The sequence below is a fragment of the Adiantum capillus-veneris genome, chromosome 8, assembly GCF_014529385.1.
Source record: "Adiantum capillus-veneris isolate H3 chromosome 8, ASM1452938v2, whole genome shotgun sequence".
Taxonomy (NCBI): domain Eukaryota; kingdom Viridiplantae; phylum Streptophyta; class Polypodiopsida; order Polypodiales; family Pteridaceae; genus Adiantum; species Adiantum capillus-veneris.
Window position 1 is genome coordinate 29,751,711 of NC_140938.1, and position 19,753 is coordinate 29,771,463.

General features: G+C 43.6%; 1 protein-coding gene across 3 annotated transcripts in view; it reads left to right on the forward strand.

The window, feature by feature from the left end:
* LOC147451879 (RAF-like serine/threonine-protein kinase 24) overlaps positions 1 to 19,753 on the forward strand; it is a 43,265-nt gene that overhangs the window by 552 nt on the left and 22,960 nt on the right. The window contains exons 2-7 of one of the 3 annotated variants that reach the window (XM_086517763.1): positions 576 to 2,966; positions 3,075 to 3,224; positions 3,300 to 3,407; positions 3,508 to 3,660; positions 3,770 to 3,933; positions 4,020 to 4,167. In XM_086517763.1, the coding sequence (XP_086373889.1) occupies positions 576 to 2,966; positions 3,075 to 3,224; positions 3,300 to 3,407; positions 3,508 to 3,660; positions 3,770 to 3,933; positions 4,020 to 4,167 (3,114 nt within the window). Of the gene's footprint in view, positions 1 to 575; positions 3,225 to 3,299; positions 3,408 to 3,507; positions 3,661 to 3,761; positions 3,934 to 4,019; positions 4,168 to 19,753 lie in introns of those variants that run through there. The other 2 variants (XM_086517762.1, XM_086517764.1) reach the window with 2 other exon arrangements.

Below are 19,753 nucleotides of genomic sequence, written 5' to 3' on the forward strand. Positions count from 1 at the left end.
AGGCATTTCCTCTTGTGCACGTTTCTGCATTTGAGCGATGATCTGTGTTGTGCATGTGAATGTGTGCTGTTGCTTGAAGACCACTTTGGAGATAGAACCAGAGTAACTTTTCTGAATGGATTAGATCTAATCCTCACTAAAGGGAAGCACCCACTTACATTTCTCGGGCATAAACTGTGTGTATGTCACCACCACCTTTGCATGCAATTTCTAGGGTACTCTCCAATGTATTTCAATCTCAAGTCAGGTAGAATCTTAGTGTAACTGTGTGTGAAATCCTTAAGTTGTTGTTTGACCAGTTTGGAGTGCTTTGAAGTAGTTGAGAGTGTGTCATTTTAACCTAACTTTGACCTTGGAGAAGACTTGAAGAGATTACAAGGCTGAGCATGGAAGTAACACTTTTCTATAGTTTGGCTTCTTATTTCCATGACACTTTTGAATAGGCCTAAGTCATTTTTTGGGTTGTTCTCGGATATGATTGTTTTGAAGGCAATCCTCTTTCGCTTAGTCATGGTATGCTGCTACTTTGTGTGGAGTAATGTGCGGAATGAAAAAGAATGGTATTTTCGTGGCAGATTGCAAAGCTGCCTGGAGGGCACTCATTGTTCAATCCAAGCTTTACTTCATGTAAGGACATGGGCTACAGGAAGGTCAAATTCATGTGTAGCTCTGCAGGGAAAATTTTGCCTCGCCCTTCAGACATGAAACTTCGATATGTTGGAGGGGAAACGCGTATGGTGTCTTTGCCTCGCAATATTCAGTATGAAGCTTTTTATGGAAAAATGGTGGAGCTGTATGGCCGAGATATTATTTTGAAGTATCAGCTCCCTGAAGAGGACCTTGATGCACTTGTTTCTGTGTCATCTGATGAGGATCTTGAAAATATGATGGAGGAATGTGATAGGCTAAGTGCTGGAGAAGGATTATCGAAGCTTAGAGTGTTCGTCTTTGTTGCATCAGAGCTTGACGTTCATGACCTTGATGACATTGCCAATTTCAAGAGCTCAGAGCGGAAATTTGTTGATGCCATAAATGCTGTCTCAGGTGACGCCATGCCTGGAATGCCGAGTACTGCAAAGTTGCATACAAATTCAGATAGTTTTAACGATGCTTACAAATTATGGAATGGTATCCATTCACAAGACAAGGGTTCTCTTTTTTCAAAGAATCCTTACTCTGAGGTTCTCCCTTTGGAAGATTATGTATCTTCTGGAGACCTTTGCACACATGAAAGCTTTGTGCCCGGTCAGTTGCAAAGTTCAACCTCACCATTTTCTCATTCTGCGTTTATGGGACAGCCACTGCTTTCCAGTGCACTTGCAATTCAAGACGTGTTCAAGGAGGATTCAGGTAGTGTAGGTTGGAAAGATTCTCGTAGTTTTTTTGGACAAGGTGTTGGTCATAGCTATGGTAGTAAAAACTGGGTCACTTCTTCAGAAATGCCTGTACAGAAAATATCTACCATTGATGACAACAGGGAAGATAGAAAGTATAAAATCGAGCAGTCTTTTGGAGAGCCAAGCAGGGAAATGAATGGCAGTGTACAGACTGCACAGGATGTTCTTGCATATGACAGAAAGCTTGATAAAGCCTCCTTGGTAGAGCAGGCTTCTGCACCTGAACCTGCCATGTCCCAAGTTGGAGCTGAATCTCCTTTGAAAAAAGTAGAATCAGCTGATAATATAAAATGTTCAATTGGTCATTCACACAGTGATCCTCTTGACTTGTCGCCTGGTGCTTTTTTACAAAAACAACTCATGAGTTCGCCATCAGCTGCTACCCCTTCATTGAAGCAATTGCATTCAGATTGGCCTTCTGACCAGTTTTTAGATGCTGACAACAGGCAGTCATACTCTATGGCGAGTGGTTTGGAGAATCAGGAGCAGATCTTTGGCCAGCATATGGTGCAGGATCAATGGGAAAAACTACCGGTATATGACTCCTCCTTGGGATTTGAAGGGGAGAATAGAGTGCTTGGGCATATTGATGACCAATCATTAGGTATGCAACCCTCTACTACTGCGGAAGTACCTCCATTTTCGCGAGAAAGCTCAGCTGCCATTTTTCCTGCCAACTCAGCCCCTTCCTCTCCTCCAGGTTGGAAGCTGCAATCTGACAGAGGATGTCAAAATGTGCCACAGCATGACAATTCCTTCATGGCATCTCTTTCAAGCTTTCCATCCCAAACTAGCACAGCCCTGCTTGGTCCTTTGGCTCAAATTTCTGCAAATATTATCCCCTCAGCTAAGTTCATTGGAGAGAAATTGCCAATGAATTTGACGAGCACGCAAGATCAAGCCTTGACACAAGATTTTGGGAACCTTAATTCGATGATTTCTGTAGAGGAGCCTTATGCATTTTCAAGCTCACAGAGGGTAGATCAAGAAGCAGTGATGGATAGGGTTCAGATCATGATGAAACCTTTGAATTTTTTCCCAGATGCTGCTTCTGAACCGGTCTCCCCAGATGAAAGAATAAGGCAACCTTTAGCGCTTCCAAGTGACGAGGATACTAATCAATTCCTGTTTTCAGTTCAAAGGGGACAATCTCCAGAATTCACTTTGTCTAAGGAGCGACTGGTGTCCTATCAACTAGATACAACTGCTATCCGTCAACATGAGAACGAAAAATTTGATGGGTTTTCACATTTTGAAGAGGTGTCGCCCCCAGCTATGATTGATAGTTCACACAGGCTGGACATGCTTTCAGATTTGCTGAGTTCAAGTCGATTGACTGAATGCTTGGCAGCACCAAGTTCGACAGGAGAGAGTTTTAGGTCAAGGTCAGCATGCTCAGTAGATGAAGAGCCACACCAGCAGGAAGGTGAAAAAGCAATTGCCATGGCAGGTAAAGAATTTGCAGCCGGAGAAAGTTTGGACTTTCCTTTGTCTACTCTAGGCAACTCACATTTTCCGAGTTTTGAAACAAACCAGAACTCACTTCCATCTAACGAGCAGTTTGACAGGGTATTGGTCTCGTCGTTTCCAAGTGATTTTGACGAACGAAGCAATATGTTTACAGAAGTTAGTGCTGCCAGCAACAGAGAGGGTTTTAACAATCCTTATCCTGGTCAGGTTCCAGCATTTACATCATTGATTGAAACTTGGGAAGCGACCTTGTTGCAAGATGAAGATGAGCAGCAGACTATGGAGCATGGGATGCACGAACATGTCCAAGAGCAGATTGACATAAGTCCGACATTTGATAAAGAAATTGGGCTTGAGGTAATTGCTTTTGCCCTGAACATGCACTAAATCGGTTTGCTTCTGTTCACAGCACTATATTTCTTTTTCTAATAGGGCTCTCGAGTTGAGTTTGAAGAAGTAGAAGAGTTTCAGTCGTTTGATTATGGACCGATGAATGCTGCAGCTATTGCGGAGAAGGAAGCCATATCCCGTGGTTTACAGGTAAGTGTTTGGTTGTGGTTCTTAACTGTGACATTTTTGCTTCTCGACATCAGAAGATTATTCAGCTTCTTACTATGTACAATTTTGTGTTGAGCTTTAGATAATAAGAAACTGTGATTTAGAGGAGTTGCGTGAGCTTGGATCTGGCACATTTGGTACTGTCTATCATGGTAAATGGAGGGGTACAGACGTGGCAATTAAGCGAATTAAAGCGAGTTGTTTTGCCGGACGACAAGCTGAGAGAGACCGCTTGGTGGGCATTTTATGACATTAACTCTAAAAAGTTCACTTATCATCATGGCATTTTTGAGAACAAGAAATCTATGCATGTTTTAACTGCATGCTATGGCTTAGCCATATAGGTGGCTGATTTTTGGCGTGAAGCATACATCCTTGGACAGCTACATCACCCTAATGTGGTTGCCTTTTATGGGGTCGTACCTGATGGGCCGGGTGGAACATTGGCCACTGTCACAGAGTATATGGTGAATGGGTCGTTGAAGCAAGTATTACAGAACAAAGACAGGTAATCTTCACTTCTTCTGTAGATTGTGAAGCCTCTTGACCCACATTCCTTTTGGAAATTCTTGAGGTTTCAGATGTTTGATGCAGAACATTAGACCGACGAAAGCGACTGCTAATAGCAATGGATGCAGCCTTTGGCATGGAGTATTTACATGGGAAGAATGTGGTTCATTTCGACATAAAGTGTGAAAATCTTCTAGTAAATTTGAGAGATACACAACGACCCATCTGTAAGGTCAGTGCCAACCATGCATGTGCCCTCCTTGCCATTTGATTTATGCGTCACAAAAAGGTGCTTGATTTCTCTTTAGAAAAACAGTTTGACAAATGGCTTGCATAGCTTGCTTATATTTGGCTTGTACCGTTAGATTCTGTTTAGTGATTTTCAGTCTGTGAACTGACTACCCAAAGGCTGAAGGATATGTTCACGAATTTGTGGCGGCACTTTAGGTGTATGTTGTTTAATGAGATGTGTGCAATAATCAACCCTTATTTGGTATTTGTGAGTTCTCATGGTGGATTCTAAATAGAATGAGTCACCATGTGTTTGTGGCAATTCTCCTTTCCCTCATTAATGCTGACCACGTCCTGTGCATATGTAGTTCTCATTTTGTATTCATCTTTCTTGATGACATCTTGGTTCTTTAATCTACAGAGGCAAGGCTTCTTGGATGTAGAGAGGGTTTTTAAGATTTTGGAAATGAATCAGTTAAATGGCAATGAAAGGAAAGTAAATTGAGTTACATACCTTGTTCATGAACAACAATGATGGTTTTTGCTTAATCTTGAAAAACTACAGCCCATCTTGGATTGGAGATATCCCTAATTATCCAGTGGATTCAATTTTGTAAAGATCTTTGTAAGGCCTATATCTGACACATGAGGATTATCTTAAAAACTTGGAGCGTATACAGTATGAAAAATCGAGGTTACAAGGCATACTTAAAAAACCTGTTTTTAGTGAATTTTCCATGACTTAGGCACACTCTTTTTGGAGTCAAAAGCCATGAACACCTCCTTCTAGTGTTACCCTTTTGTTTGTAAAAATGTTAAAAACAGAGACTAGAAAAGTTCGGTTTCGTTAAAACAATGTGCTGTTCATGAGTAACCCTTGAAGCTAAGAAGTTGGAGCACAACTTATAGGCTTGCTTAAATGATGCAAGACCCAATGGATTTAAGTAGGGAAGGCTCTTGATGCTTTTTACACATGGACAAAATTGGAAACTAAGGCAAAACATTTAAAGATTTTCTCTTCAGACGGGCCATTTAAATTTACAGCAGATTTGAAATGATATTGCTATTACATTTAAAGCAATATTCCCAGCCATCAACTGTCTACATCAAGAACTTGATTCGTGCCCAATGCAACTATTCACCTTACGATAGCAATTCTATGCTTTAGTCACATCGCTCGAGCATTGGAAGACTATTTCTATGGGCGAGAGTTCGTAGTGAAAACCTGCTCCCTCATAACAATAGTAGAGTGGAAAACATAAACACAACACATAAAAAATACTCTCTCTAGACATAAGCGGCGAGGAGCATTTGCTGTGAATTTGGCTTCTTGAGGTATTTTTTTATTCATTTAACAAGCACACAAGGTGTCCGTACAAGAGTTTCACCTAGACTCAAGGGATTTGTAATCTGAAGATTGTGTGTCGAAACTGAGGACATTGCCTTATGCCAATTCGAGTGTGTCAAGCTTGATGGACCTTAACTTCTAGAAGTAAGTGGCATGTTTGAGCATTTACCCAAGAAGCATATCCCTTACACTATCTTTCGTGTGCACATGGGCTGGATGTGCCCCATGGACATGCTTGTGAAGTGTTGTTTCGAAACCCGTTTCTTATCATGCTTACCAAATGTTTATTAATGTTTGTTATAAACATTGAAAATCATATGCTACAGGTTTCGTATGATTTTATTGCAACAAACTCCACGCGCATTTAGCTTATATACTATAGTTATGCATTGTGTCTTTGTGTTGAGCATTTGGTGGGTCATTGGATGAGAGTAGACATCTTTGGATCTGCTATGTGATGGTTTGTGGAGACAATTTTTGGTCTATCAATATGTTGATGTTTGTTTGAACTTTGAAAGTGTGATTGTAACTTGTCACATGCATCATACTCGTCGTACTTGTTCATGTCTATAACTGTTGGTTTTGAACCCTTTTAGAAGAATTCAAAATGGGATAATAAATGTCCTTATATATATGATTAATGCATGGTCTCTCTCTCTTTCTCTCTCTAAAAGGAGCTAAAAGGAGAACTTGGGGCTTGCAAATCTGCAACTAAGGAGAAGGGAGACGACCAACCTTCGGTGCTGAAGGAGCTCGAGGACATGAAGGATCAGATGAAAGCTCTACGGGAAGGAGATGAACAGAAATCGAAATCGGCATCTTCATGGGCGGAACGTCTTGTTAAGACACAAGAAAAGGTTGATGAAGCAGAGAAATGGATTGAGGATGCGAAGAAAGGGAAGGCCCATATGCTTGAGACGACACCTACCTCCACCATTATTAATATGACCATTGAGGAAGAGCAAAAAAGGAAGAATTGGGCTCTTCATGTGCGAGTCACAGGAGTCAAAGACAAAGAGAATGTAGATGAAGAAGTGAGGGAATTGCTACAACGCATGGGCATCACAGAGCCTACTCACACAAGTGCATGGAGAGTGGGCAAGAAAGGAATCGATGAGAAGGGAAACGTAAAGGATAGGGCACTTATTCTCCGCTTCCCGAATATAGAAATAAGGAAAGAATTTCTAAAGAAGAGGCCAACTCTTAAGAAAACCGGTATTTTCCTGGGAGATGACCTTACATTGGCACAAGTGGCACACATGCAAGAGTTGATGCCAGAGATTAGGGCAGCAAGAGAAAAGGGGAAAATCGCCTTTTATAGAGGAGGGAAAGTACCGGTTCTGGAAAAGCGCTCATCATGACGGTGCGAGACCTATGGGGCGACGCTCCGGATAGCGGCGTGGAATTGTAATGGATCATATAGGCTAGATGTAGGTGCCTTTGAAGACAACATTAGGGACAGAGACATAGTTTTCTACTCAGAGACACACCAGATACCGGGACAACTTATGCCACATGTGAAGGGGGTATTTATGGGAAACAGCTGGTCGACCAGACAAGAGATCTCTACGAGGTAGCTGGGGTTCAGGAGGAGTAGCAGTCTTATTTAAAGAGGAGCTGAAACCACTACTACAGATTATCAGGAAAGATGAACAAGCAAGGTATATGTGGGTGAGAATAAGAGCCGAGACAGGTAGATTTCTATATATCGCTATATGCTACTTCCCTCCAAGCACATCAGTCTACTCCTCACCTAAAGGACAGTCCCCTTTCTCCATATTGAATAATGACACATGGGAGTTCTCTAGAGATGGAGACATCGTTCTCTTAGGAGACTTTAATGCCAGAACGGCCAACTCTCAAGCAGTATTTTATGATACTTCCGAGGAAATGCTCAGAGAAGTGCATTTATCACAGGAGGGGCTTACTAGAAACTCACAGGATAAAGTGTTCTAAATATGGGAGACATCTCATGGAGATGGCAACTACACATGGTTTGGCCATACTTAATGGTCTAGAGAATTTCCCTTTATCTGGGGGATTCACATGCTTCCCGCACAGGCATGGGGCCAGTACAGTGGATTATGTCATGACTTCACCAAGCTTTATTTCTAGTATCGAGGATTTTAAGGTGGGACCCAGACCGGTTGGGATTGCAGTGGATCATACTCTCTTGACCTTATCAATCTCCTTCCAATACAATGCCTCTCAAGTACAAAGGAAGAAGACACACACAAGATATACTTTCACGCCAGAGAGTGACTCAGTCTATGTGGAAAAGATCTATAATAGGATGTGGGCAGCTGAGCCAGTATATACTATAGAGGAGATTACTTCTCAGCTAACAGAGATACTGCATGGAGCGGCACAAGAGGCATACCCACATACTCAGCCTGATCAGAAGAGAGGATCTGGGAACATGCCTCAAAACAGTTGGTCCGACGAGGAATGCAGAGAGACGAGAACCCAGGTCCAAAAAGAGCTTACACTTGGGATCATCACATATAAGCAGTCTTGGATTGCTCTTCGACGTATAGTACATCGCAAGAAAAGGGTATTTTTAGCCAAACTGGAGAAGGATTTATATCAGCTCTTCTTGAGTCAGGACTCACATGAGGCCTGTCGTTTATTTCACGAGCACTCATCGCCTCCGACAATTACTTCTCTTGAGATTTGGGGTCAATATGTAACATCATTATATATGGTATCTGGACAGCCTCCATTACCAGATCCTCTAGAGCCATGCCCTGCTACTAGTACTTTCTTTACTACGGAAATGGTGGAAAAAGCCATTGATAAGATGAAGACAAGAAGAGCATATGATCATGAGGGCTTAGTAGCAGAACATCTGATCCATGCAAGGGATCTACTTTCAGAAGTCCTTGCTCATTTGTTTAATCGGGTCATGTGTGAAGGATTACCTGAATCTTGGAAATTATCTACTATCGTACCTATTTTCAAGTCAGGGGATCCTATGATACTCGGGAACTACCGTACCATTATGGTGGGTCACACATTGACCCGACTGTACGCATCCATTCGGGAACAAAAATTGAGTAGATGGGCAGAGAATGAGGACATAAGGGCAACAGGACAAGCTGGATTCAGGAGGGGTTATTCCACTTTAGATCATATTCTTACGCTCAGAGCCATTATTGAGGAAGGAAGAGTAAGCGGGAGAAGGATGTATTGTTGCTTTGTGGATTTTCGGAAAGCTTTTGATACAGTACCAAGGGCTAGATTGATGCGCAAAATGCAAGAGTTGGGGGTCCCCAAAGAGATTATCTGGGGGATCATGGCCTTATACGGGTCAGTAACTAGTTATGTAAGTACTCCAGAAGGGGATTCCGACATTGTTCATTCCACTGTTGGAGTAAAGCAAGGATGCCCACTGTCCCCTACTTTATTTGGTATATATATAGATGAGGTATCAGATTACATTGATAGAGAGGGTGACAGAGGTGCTCAACTTGCAGGATCATGGATCCCTTTGTTGTTGTATGCAGATGATATTGTATTGATAGCAGAATCACCAGATGGAATGCAGAGGCAGTTAGATGCATTACATAAATTCGCGGAAGACAATGGACTGTCGGTAAACTTGGGTAAAACCAAAGTTATGGTGTTTAACACCACACCGCAGTGGGTTAGGAGATCGGCACCTACATTTGCATATGGCCAGGATACAATAGAGTACACAGATGCATACACATACCTTGGTGTGGTATTTACAGGAGCGAAGTTTACTCTTCAGAAAGCAGCGGATGCTAGATTGTCCAGAGCCTCTGTGGCCTTGGGAGGGTTGGAGAGGATGTGTTCACAAGTGCAATTTGAGGAACCACGAACAAAACTTTGGCTCTTTGATATTGTGGTGGCTTTGGCTATGCTTTATGGGGTCCAGATTTGGGGACCATCTGTGGATCAGGATAATTGGAAGTCAATGGAGAGACCTTTGGTATCTATGATTTCCCGAATGATTAGAGCCAAGGCCTCCGTACCACACGCGATTACCCGACGGAAATAGCTGCCCCTCCGATAGAAATTGAAGCTCTTACCAGATCAGTGTCCTTTACACATGGTTTGTGGGATACAAATAATTGCCGATATACTAGATTGGCCCTCGAATCCTCTCGACAATTAGCAATGAAAGGAGATACATCATATTGGTATGCGCAACTGTCCTCGTGGTTTCAGAGACACGGGTTCAGTATGGAAAGATTACCCCCCTTCCAATACTCTCTTGAGGCTCCATCACTGGCAATCACACGAACAAAGATTAATAAAATCATCCGCCAGTATCTTATACAGTTGGACACTAAGAGGACATGGGTAGACCCTACACAAGAATTGGGCACGAAGATGGCCGACTACAAAGAAAACTTCCTACAGTTATCTGAAGATGGTTTTGTGATTCGCCTGAGCTACATGGATACCCACCTGTCTCATGGTTTGAGATGTTCTATTGGTCAGATTCGTACATCCTCACACCAGCTGGAAATTGAATTTGGCAGATTTAGGGGAATCCCACCTGAGAGCAAAATTTGCAAGTTATGCGGAATGGAGCCGGAGACAGAATTACACTACATATGCCATTGCACCGTATACTATGAGATACGTGGGCGTTTCCATTGCTTATTTAAAGAAGGCTTTGGACCCCTAAATAGAGTCATGCAATTCCAAGATCAAAGGTGCTTAGGCTTGTACCTACTGGAACTACATCGGCACATGGATAATCTAATGAGAAGACAAAGAGCACTACAGCCTCAGAGGCAGATCACAGATTTCTTCGGATCGAGAGAAGCAGGAATGGAAGGAGAAGCAAGAGGCCATCAGCGAGCACAAAGGAGTACCCACATTCATACCAAAGGCACCCTCATTGACAGGGCGATCGAGCTTAGGAAATCGAGACGACCACGACCGAGATGCAGAAGCACACTTCACCGGAGGAGACTACAACAGAGGATTAGAAGCATTCTAGCTAGACACCCAGAATGCTCCTAAGAAGTTTATCTAATACTTTATTTAGTTTTTTGCATTTATTTTCACACTTCCACACTTTTTAGACATTGTAACAGATTCACCACTTTTGTATCAGTTTGGTCTCATAGGTCACTCTGGCCTTTTGAAGACGTTAATACAACATTTCATTTCATTTCATTTCATTTCTCTCTCTCTCTCTCTCTCTCTCTCTCTCTCTCTCTCTCTCTCTCTCTCTCTCTCTCTCTCTCTCTCTCCCCTTCTCCTCCTTGGTGTTTTCAATTCAGAATATTGTAGCAGCCCTAGTGTCCATCATCCTTTCTTTAACCACCCATAGGGCCCAGGGACAACGTTGAAAACTTTAGCAAAGCCAGCCAAATTGTCATAAAAGGATGACTTGGCAATAAGCCTATAAAGCAACATAACTAACGAGTTGATGACATGGCACTTGGCTCGTAAAACACGGACAATGTTTTTAATGCTTCGGGGGAGAGTTCTCGCTGACTTGCGGTAGCAATTGTAGTATGTAGAACGTCTCTCCCCGATGGTTGTTCCTTGTCAATGATCAATATACAAGAATACTAAAAGGGGCGCCAAGGTTTTGGGGGCAGTGTATCTAGGAGTGGAACTCTCTCTCTCTCTCTCTCTCTCTCTCTCTCTCTCTCTCTCTCTCTCTTTCAAGTTGTGTTGAAGTGCTAATGTCTATTCTAGTCTTGTTCTTTTAAGTAGGCATGTGATGTCCTCTGTCACAAGACGGGCACCACGTGCCAATAGAAGAGAACAGACTGAACAAACTTTTAGCACTTCAATAACAACTGAATTGAGAGAGAGACGACATGCGAGACAGTGGCATAATTCCACCCCAGAGAGTATTGGCCCCAAACCTTGGTGTCCCTTTCGGTATTTCTTTATATGGCATCAACACAGTACAAGCCGATACTCTAGACTCTGCACCTTCTCTAGGAAGTATGCCAGAGAATGAGTCCATGGCCTCATATTTAAAGGCCCTAGGCCCCAAAAGCAGTTTACATGAAAAGCCTTCAAACTCAAAAGCTTCTGGTCCAAAAACAATGCCAAAAAAAGCTGTGAGTGTAAATCATGGAATTCCGTACAACTGCCACGTCAGTAGTCAGCACAAAACTAGGAAATCCATACAGTCTGCTACGTCATCATGTCAACGCAATTTTCGGGTTTTTTCGTACAGCTGCCACGTCATCAGCTGCTACGCAAGTCTTTTTGTGTGTGTGTGTGTGTATGTGTGGGTCCTGCTTTATTTTTAATCCTTTATGTCACTGGGGGCCCATCGGACGGGGTCCCATAAGTTGGTAGGTACTAGGACTTTTTCTTTTGCTGCTGTTGCTTGCTCTTCTTAGGGTTTAGGCCCCTGGGCTGTGATATGAAGGTTTGCTTTGTTCTTCACTGACTTGACACGTCAGCAGTTTGTGACACCCTCTATCGTAACAATGGTATCAAAATGTTAGTCGCTTGCTGTTCTGACAAGCAAACTAGTCCTACATCAACCTACAAGTAGAAGCTATGGAGTTGGAAGAAGACGAAATGACAATAGAAGGAAGAGATGCCCTAAAAAGCTTTAAAAACATTTTTTTTGGCCCTTTTCATTGTTGTAGATGTTAAGAGTTCATATTCCTGTCCGGTGGTAGCTCCGGTATCTCCCAGGAGCAGATTAGGGAGTGTGGGCTGTTTTGTGGCTGTGCTTGGCCAGTGTGAGGTTGTTCTCTCATGTCGGGTCATGTCCAGCCATGTTTAGCTCGGGTTTTGGCTTTGTTTTATGGTTACATAGGCTCCTTCTGCCCTATATCACTATTTCCATTGCAGTTCATTGCCCTGCCAGATCCCCCTGCCCCTTTTCTCCTATTTACCCCCCGTTTATGGGATTTACCAGATCGTGGGGCTGGCTATCTGGGTTGGGCAGCCAGGCTTGTGTCCTATATAGGCAGGGGAGGGGCCAACCTATGAACACATACAGACCAGCCCTAGAGGGGTGTCCCATTGGGCAGTTTGGAGGCCAGCCGCCATAGGCATGACGAGGGGCTGCCTAGTGTTTTTGGGCATCTCCATATCCTTGCATTTTTGCTGTCCTGCCAGGCGTTTTAAGCCAGAGAGGGTCACTTCCCCAGCGTTTCCATGGTCAGCCCTATGGAGCATTGGCGATCGTGATGGGTAGCATTTGCAGGCTTTTCTTCCATGGTGATGGGCAACAGATATTCCCTTCCACACTTCTCCTCAAGGCAGCCCATTCAGTGGGCATAGCAGTCAGAAGCCGAGGAGAGCAAAGATCCCTACTTTCTCTAAAGGGCAGCCACATAGGCAGCCTTGGGGCCTTCGTCTCTCTGATTGGCCGGTTTCGAGGGGTGCCAACAAGGGCTAGGATATGTCACCTATGTAACTTAGAGCCAGAGATAGAGCTGCACTACACATGTCACTGCCTGGCATACTATGAGATACGCAACCGCTTCCTCTTCCTGTTCAGAGAAGGTTTCGGACCTTTTTCTAGAGTCATGAGATATAAGGATCAGAGATGTCTCGGATTGTTCTTGTTAGAGCTGCGCAGACTTAGGGAGAGCTTGCTGAGGACATCAGGGGAAAGACAGACGAATCACAGATTTCTTTACACCAGCTAGAGGAGAGCCAATAGAGCAGTCATTACAAGAGATCTCAGAGCCTACTCATACTAGAGGTACGCTGCTTGACCGGGCCACTGAGCTTAGCAGATTCAGACGCCCATGACCTTGGGGGGTCTCCCACAACCGACGAAGGCTGCAACAGAAGATACAGATCACTCTAGCTCGACATGCAAGACGTCCAACCAGAGTACTGACCATGGAGGAGGTCGATGAGATCCGACAGCGCGACAGATGAGAGATTTCATCTGAACTCCCCCCCCCCCCCCCATTTCCCTTCTCCTTAGTGTTTTGGTGTTAGTTCTTTGTAACTTTGTAATTTCCGTACTCAGACACGATATCAGAGTCACCAATGTAACTTTTTGGTCTCATAGGTCATTTTGGCCTTTTGAAGACGTTAATATAACATTTCATCTCTCTCTCTCTCTCTCTCTCTCCAATTCTTTCTTTGCCAGGAGGTAGATTCATGTTGGGGAGTCCAACCCATGGTATGGTCGTGTCAGTGATGTCGTGTGCAGGAGCAGTTGGCAGTGTCAGTAGCAGTCGTAGTTGTGTGTCCCCTCGGGTCTATCCATCGGCATGTCAGTCCTATGCCGTACCACCCTTGGTCACTTGTATGAGCAGATTGTTATCAGCATGGAGAGCCTTTCCCAGATCTCTCTCTCTCTCTCTCTCTCTCTCTCTCTCTCTCTCTCTCAGTTGTCCTGTGTCACGCTACCTATGTGATCTCTCTTCTCTACAGGTGTGCCTTGTTCATGTGTTTGGCATTGCAGGTGTTCTAGATCGAAGTCGAGGTACCCATCGAATCACGAGCCAGGTCTTGTCTTCATTGCATCTTCCGCTGCCACCTTTGATTATAGAGCCCTCTAAAAATCTCTTCAATGGATGAGAATTTGGATATGACGTAGAAGTCGATTCTCTCGATGACGCGAATGGGTTTTGATTTTGACAATTTTAAAAATTAGGGTTTTTAACAACAAATTAGGGTTTGTACAGTATCTGTCAAAATTATGTTTTGGATGCTCTTATGATTTGTTTTGTAGACAAGGGGTAGCAAGATGGATTTTACGAGCATTTGAAAGCAAAAGGAACAGAGAGTCACTCTTATGCTACTAGAAGAATCACTTGTTTGAGATTTTGATTGAAATTTTGAATATTGTTTGAGAATACAGTTTGAGAATTGGTTGAACTAGATCAAATCTTGTTTGAACCTATATGATCTTGTTTTGGTGCCAATTGAATTTATTTGGTTTTGGTTGCAATGCTGTTGAGCGACGTAGACTATAGTATGGGGAGCGAACCGTTGAACGACGCAAGCTACGGTCAGGGAAGCGTTTAGTTGGTATATGGAACCCTTTCAACAATACAGATTACGGTCTAGAAAGCGTTTGGTTGTATTCGGATGTCTTTATGTTTGGTGACTACATGTGTGTATCTGTGTCTAAAGTGTATAGCATTTTGTGAAACATATGAATCTGGTGCATCAATAGTTCCAATGAGATAGACTGGGTAGGTGGTCTTAGTGCATCAAGACCCCCTTGAAAGATCAGTGTGGTCTGGGTGTGTTGGTGTGATGGCTAATATTGCTACCTCGGAATATAAAGATTTTTGATGTGGATGAGATGACTATATAGAAATCTTGTACAATGTAATGCATGCTAGAGAATGTGTTGTATGGTAATGATGGTCATTGGCACGTATGCATGAAGGAAGTATCTTGAAAGAATCGGACTGAGTTTTGTAGATGTAATCACGGACAATTTCAAGGAGCACGTGGACATAGAGTCTTAGAGAGAGTTGGACCCTTGGGAGTTGTACCTTGGCGAAGTAATAATAAAGAGATACCAAAAGGGGTGCTATTTGGGGCATGTGCGTCTAGAGACTGAAATTTTCCGTTCAGTGTCGACTCCCCTCTTCTCTCTCTATCTCTATTCAAGTTCGGTTTAACTGTTCATGTGCTGCTATTAATTTTATTGGAATTAGGGTTGCAAGAAAACACGGAGCTTGGAGAAGATGAAGGAAGCTCAAGGCACACAACCCTACTTTTATTGGAATTAGGGTTGCAAGAAAACACAGAGCTTGGAGAAGATGAAGGAAGCTCAAGGCACACAACAGAGAGTATATTACTTAGTGTGCAATGGAAAGATAAGATAGCCTTAGAGTGATGGACGTATATACAATGCACACAGGTAAAAACCTCTTAGTGAGGGAAAAAATGCCCCTGGCAATCCTAAGTGTGTTCATACACATCACTACCACATGTATATGGTAACTAATCCCCCTTTGGAGTGATGCGGTAAACAAGAGCTGACACATAGAGTATAGGGAAGTGCCATGCCCTGAGGACATGATTAGTCCACAAAGGGGAGTAAGCCTAAAGCTTTGCGGAAAGCTTTGAACTTCTCACGAGACAATGCCTTTGTGAATAGATCTGCAAGGTTGTCCTGTGTTGGCACATAAGCCAAGGTGATCTCTCCTGCTGAGAGCCTCTCCTTGACATGGTGGTAATTGTCACAAATTGATGATGTGGCATTACTGCCCGGACACATAGTGTTGACGTGGCAACAAGTGTACTGATGCTGACTATACAGATTGCTCGCATATCGCGTTGATAGGTTGATGACGTGGCAACTCCGCAAATTGCGTTGACAGGGTAATGACGTGGTAGCTCCGCAAAAAGCGCTAGATCTTGTACGGAATCCCGCAAATTATGCTGAAGCTTTTTGGGCCAGCTTTTGGGGATTATTGCTTTTGGACACTTTGCTTTTGAGTTAGATTGCTTTTGGGATTCTGCTTTTGGCATTCCTTGTAAGAATAAAAGGACCCAAGGGGCCTCACTCTTCAGAGCATCTGGACGCAGAGGACCCCTCAGGAGTTGTAACTTTGCTCAAGTATTAAAGGGACGCCAGCTTTTGGGGCCAATACCTCTGGGCACGGAACTACGTCGGTCTGTGTCGACCAAATTGAACTGTGATTTTAAAGTTGTGAAGTATTTTAAGTGATTGTCTCGTGTGTCGTGCCAGAATTCCCGACATGGGGTGTTCAAGCTTGTAACAGTGGTATCAGAGCACGATCGATTTCTCCTCTACTGGGAAATCCGATCCTTTTCTCACGACACACATGGATTTCTGAAGAATTAGACGACGACTTCTACCACATCGAGAACGAGAGGCAATACGGAGAATTCAAGTGGATCACGAGTACGAGCCACCTCGGCCTTTGGAGTTCCAGCTTATGGAGATGCAACGTCAACAACAGGTTGATGAGTGCGCAATGTCACAAATTGATGATGTGGCTGCCCACTAGACCCACACACATCCCGGAATGCTGACGTGGCAGGGCATACAGCTCGCTGAATTGCTAACGTGGTGTTGCAGTACGGACAGGCCTGCAATTTGTGGAAAAGCTAACACGTGGCAGCATGTACGGACCTTTGCGTTTTACGGAAAGCTGAGGGCTGTTTTTGGCTACGCAATTTCTGACTGGAAGCTTACGTTGGAGCTTTTTGGGATTGCTTTATTTTTACATTAAGCAAGAGAGAGAAAAAGAGTTCTCTTGCTTTATTTTTCAAGTGCTTTTTATTTGAAGCTTTTGGGACAGCTTTTGGGGCTCTGCTTTTAGCATCCCTTGTAATCTTTAAATATGTGGGCAGGCCTCTCACAACTCAGAGCATCTGGACGCAGAGTCTGAGTGTGAGTGCCTGCCTGCACTCTTGTACTTTGAACACAGATTAATACAAAAAGAAATACCGAAAGGGGCGTGAGTCTCTGGGGCCAATATCTCTAGGCACGGACCTCCGTTGGGCCAGTGTCGAATCAATTGTGAACTGTGAACTGTTTTGAAGTGATTATTTGTGGTGTCGTGGTAGATTCTCGACTTGGAGTGTCCAAGTCTGTTACAGTGGTATCAGAGCACGGACGATTTCTCTTCTATGGGAAATCCGATCCCTTTTTTTTTCCGCGGCACCTATGGGTTCAAGCAAAGATCAGTCGACTTCCTCTGCATCCGGCTATGCGGGAAGAGATCACAACGAAGATTCACGCGAGGAGTATGGCCCAGCTCGGCCTACTCAGGCGGAGTTCGAAGTGATGGAGCGTCGACGATTGATCGGCGATGCAACAAAGATGATGCTCAATTTTGCGAAGGACCCAAAATTTGCAAAATATATGAGCGAGACCTCTTTCGATGAGGTGCATGCGTAGTGGCGGCAGACCACAGAACCACCCCTCAAACCGGCCCTGAAGGAACCTCCTACTCCGAGGATGTACACAGAGCAAGAATAAGCAGAGGTGGTTGATGCACGAATTGCTCGGCTTTTTGACGTGCAGAACAAAGCTAAAAAGCACGACAAAAAGCAGAAGAAAGGCTTTGACTTCCTGGGTTATTTGGGTCGTCAATCTACTTTTGAAAAGGCAAGAAAGCAGAAGATGCGTGTTCAATTTGAAAGAGTACCTAGTTCTTCTTCTTCTCCTTCTTCTTCTTCTTCAAACAATTCTTCTCGCTCATCTGACTCGAGCAAAGAAGACCTAAAAGGTAAAAAGCGAAGCAAAATGCAAAGCTTCGCAAGGGCAAAAAAAAGGCAAAGAAGTCTAAATCTCGCCCCTAGGTTGACAGTTCTTTAGAGGACTCGTGTGTTGGTGTAACAGACTTGGACACTCCAAGGCAAGAATCAATCACGACAGCACCAAATAACCACTTCAAAACAATTCACAGATCACAATAGATTTGCATTGGCCCGGCGGAGTTCCGTGCTTAGAGATATTGGCCCCAAAGATTGGCGCCCCTTTTGGTATTTCTTTATGTATTAAATAATGTCAAAGTACAAAGAGCGGTTAGGGTTTCACTCTCAGACTCTGCGTCCAGATGCTCTGCAGAGTGAGCCCTAAACCGTGTATATAAAGATTACAAGGGATGCTCAAAAGCAGAGCCCCAAAAGCTTTTAGTTCAAAAGCAAAATCTCTCTCTCTCTCTCTCTCTCTCTCTCTCTCTCTCTCTCTCTCAATGAGAGCAAAATAAAGCAAAGCATAGCACAAGCTGGGATTTGCGTCGCTCTAAAAAATAAAAATAAAAAAAATCTTTTTTCCACCTCCGTGATTTCCGAAAATTAGGGTTTTTGGCAGAAATTAGGGTTTGCAGGAATTTTAGGGTTTCTTGCAGAAATTAGGGGTTTCTGCTGTCGGTAGCCACGTCATCACTTTGTGACAGTTGGAATTAGGGTTGCAGAGAAACGCACACAACTTGGAGAAGACGAAGGAAGCTCAAGGCACACAATAGAGAGTGTGTTACTTAGTGTGCAATGGAAAGATAGATAGCCCTAGAGTGATGGGCGTATATACAATGCTCGGGGGAAAAAACCTCCTAAAGAGGGAAAAAATGCCCCGGCGGTCCTAGTGTGTTCACACACATCAATACCACATGTATATGGTAACAAATCCCCCTTGGAGTGATGTGGTGAACGAGAAGTAAATGGAAGTGCCATGCCCTGAGGACATGATCAGTCCACAAAGGGGAGTAAGCCCAAAGCTTTGCAGAAAGCTTCAAGCTTCTCACGAGACAATGCCTTTGTGAAAAGATCTGCAAGGTTGTCCTGTGTTGGCACATAAGCCAAGTTGATCTCTCCTGCTGAGAGCCTCTCCCTGACATAGTGGTAATGCACCTCAATGTGCTTTGTGCGAGCATGAAAAATTGGGTTCCTCGCAATTGCCAATGCGCTCTGACTGTCAGTGTAGATAGTGTTGGTAGTGTCCTGTCCAACACCCAAATCAGCCATAAGGTGTCTGAGCCATACACACTCAACCGTAGGTGTGGAGACTGCCCTGTACTCAGCCTAACAACTCGAAGTGGCTACAATAGGTTGCTTCTTGCTCAACCATGATATACATGAACTGCCAAGCATGAAACAAAAACCACTTGTGGACACTCGCGTGTCAAAACAACCAGCCCAATCTGAGTCAGAAAAAGCATGTAAGTCTGGCGGCAATGATCCCCCCTTGGGATAAAACAAGCCAAGATGTAAAGTGCCACTAAGGTAGCGGAAAATCCTCTTGACAGCCTGCCAATGCTTAGACCCTTGGCTATGCATAAATCTGTTGACCCGTGAGACTGCAAACTGAATATCCGGCCTCGTGTTGCATACATAAATGAGGTAGCCAACAACAGTTTGATAAAGAGTGACATCAGTAGGATCGCCAGCATCATGTAGACTCAACGTCAAACCTGTTTCCATGGGAGTGGCAATGGGTTTGCAATCCTCAAGTCCAAACTTACATAGCAATGTCTCTATGTAACTTTTCTGACACAAGGCAATACCACCATCACACTGCTTAAACTGTATACCCAAGTATACAAGTGGCAATGGGTTTGCAATCCTCAAATCCAAACTTACATAGCAATGTCTCTATGTAACTTTTCTGACACAAGGCAATACCACTATCAGACTGCTTAAACTGTATACCCAAGTAATGATGCACCAACCCCAAATCTTTCATCTTGAAAGTAGCATTCAAATCAGCCTTAAATTCAGCAATATGTCTCTCATTTGGTCCAGTGATCAGCAAATCATCGACATAAAGAACCACAATGAGAGGTACATCACCCTCACACTTTACATATAATGTGCT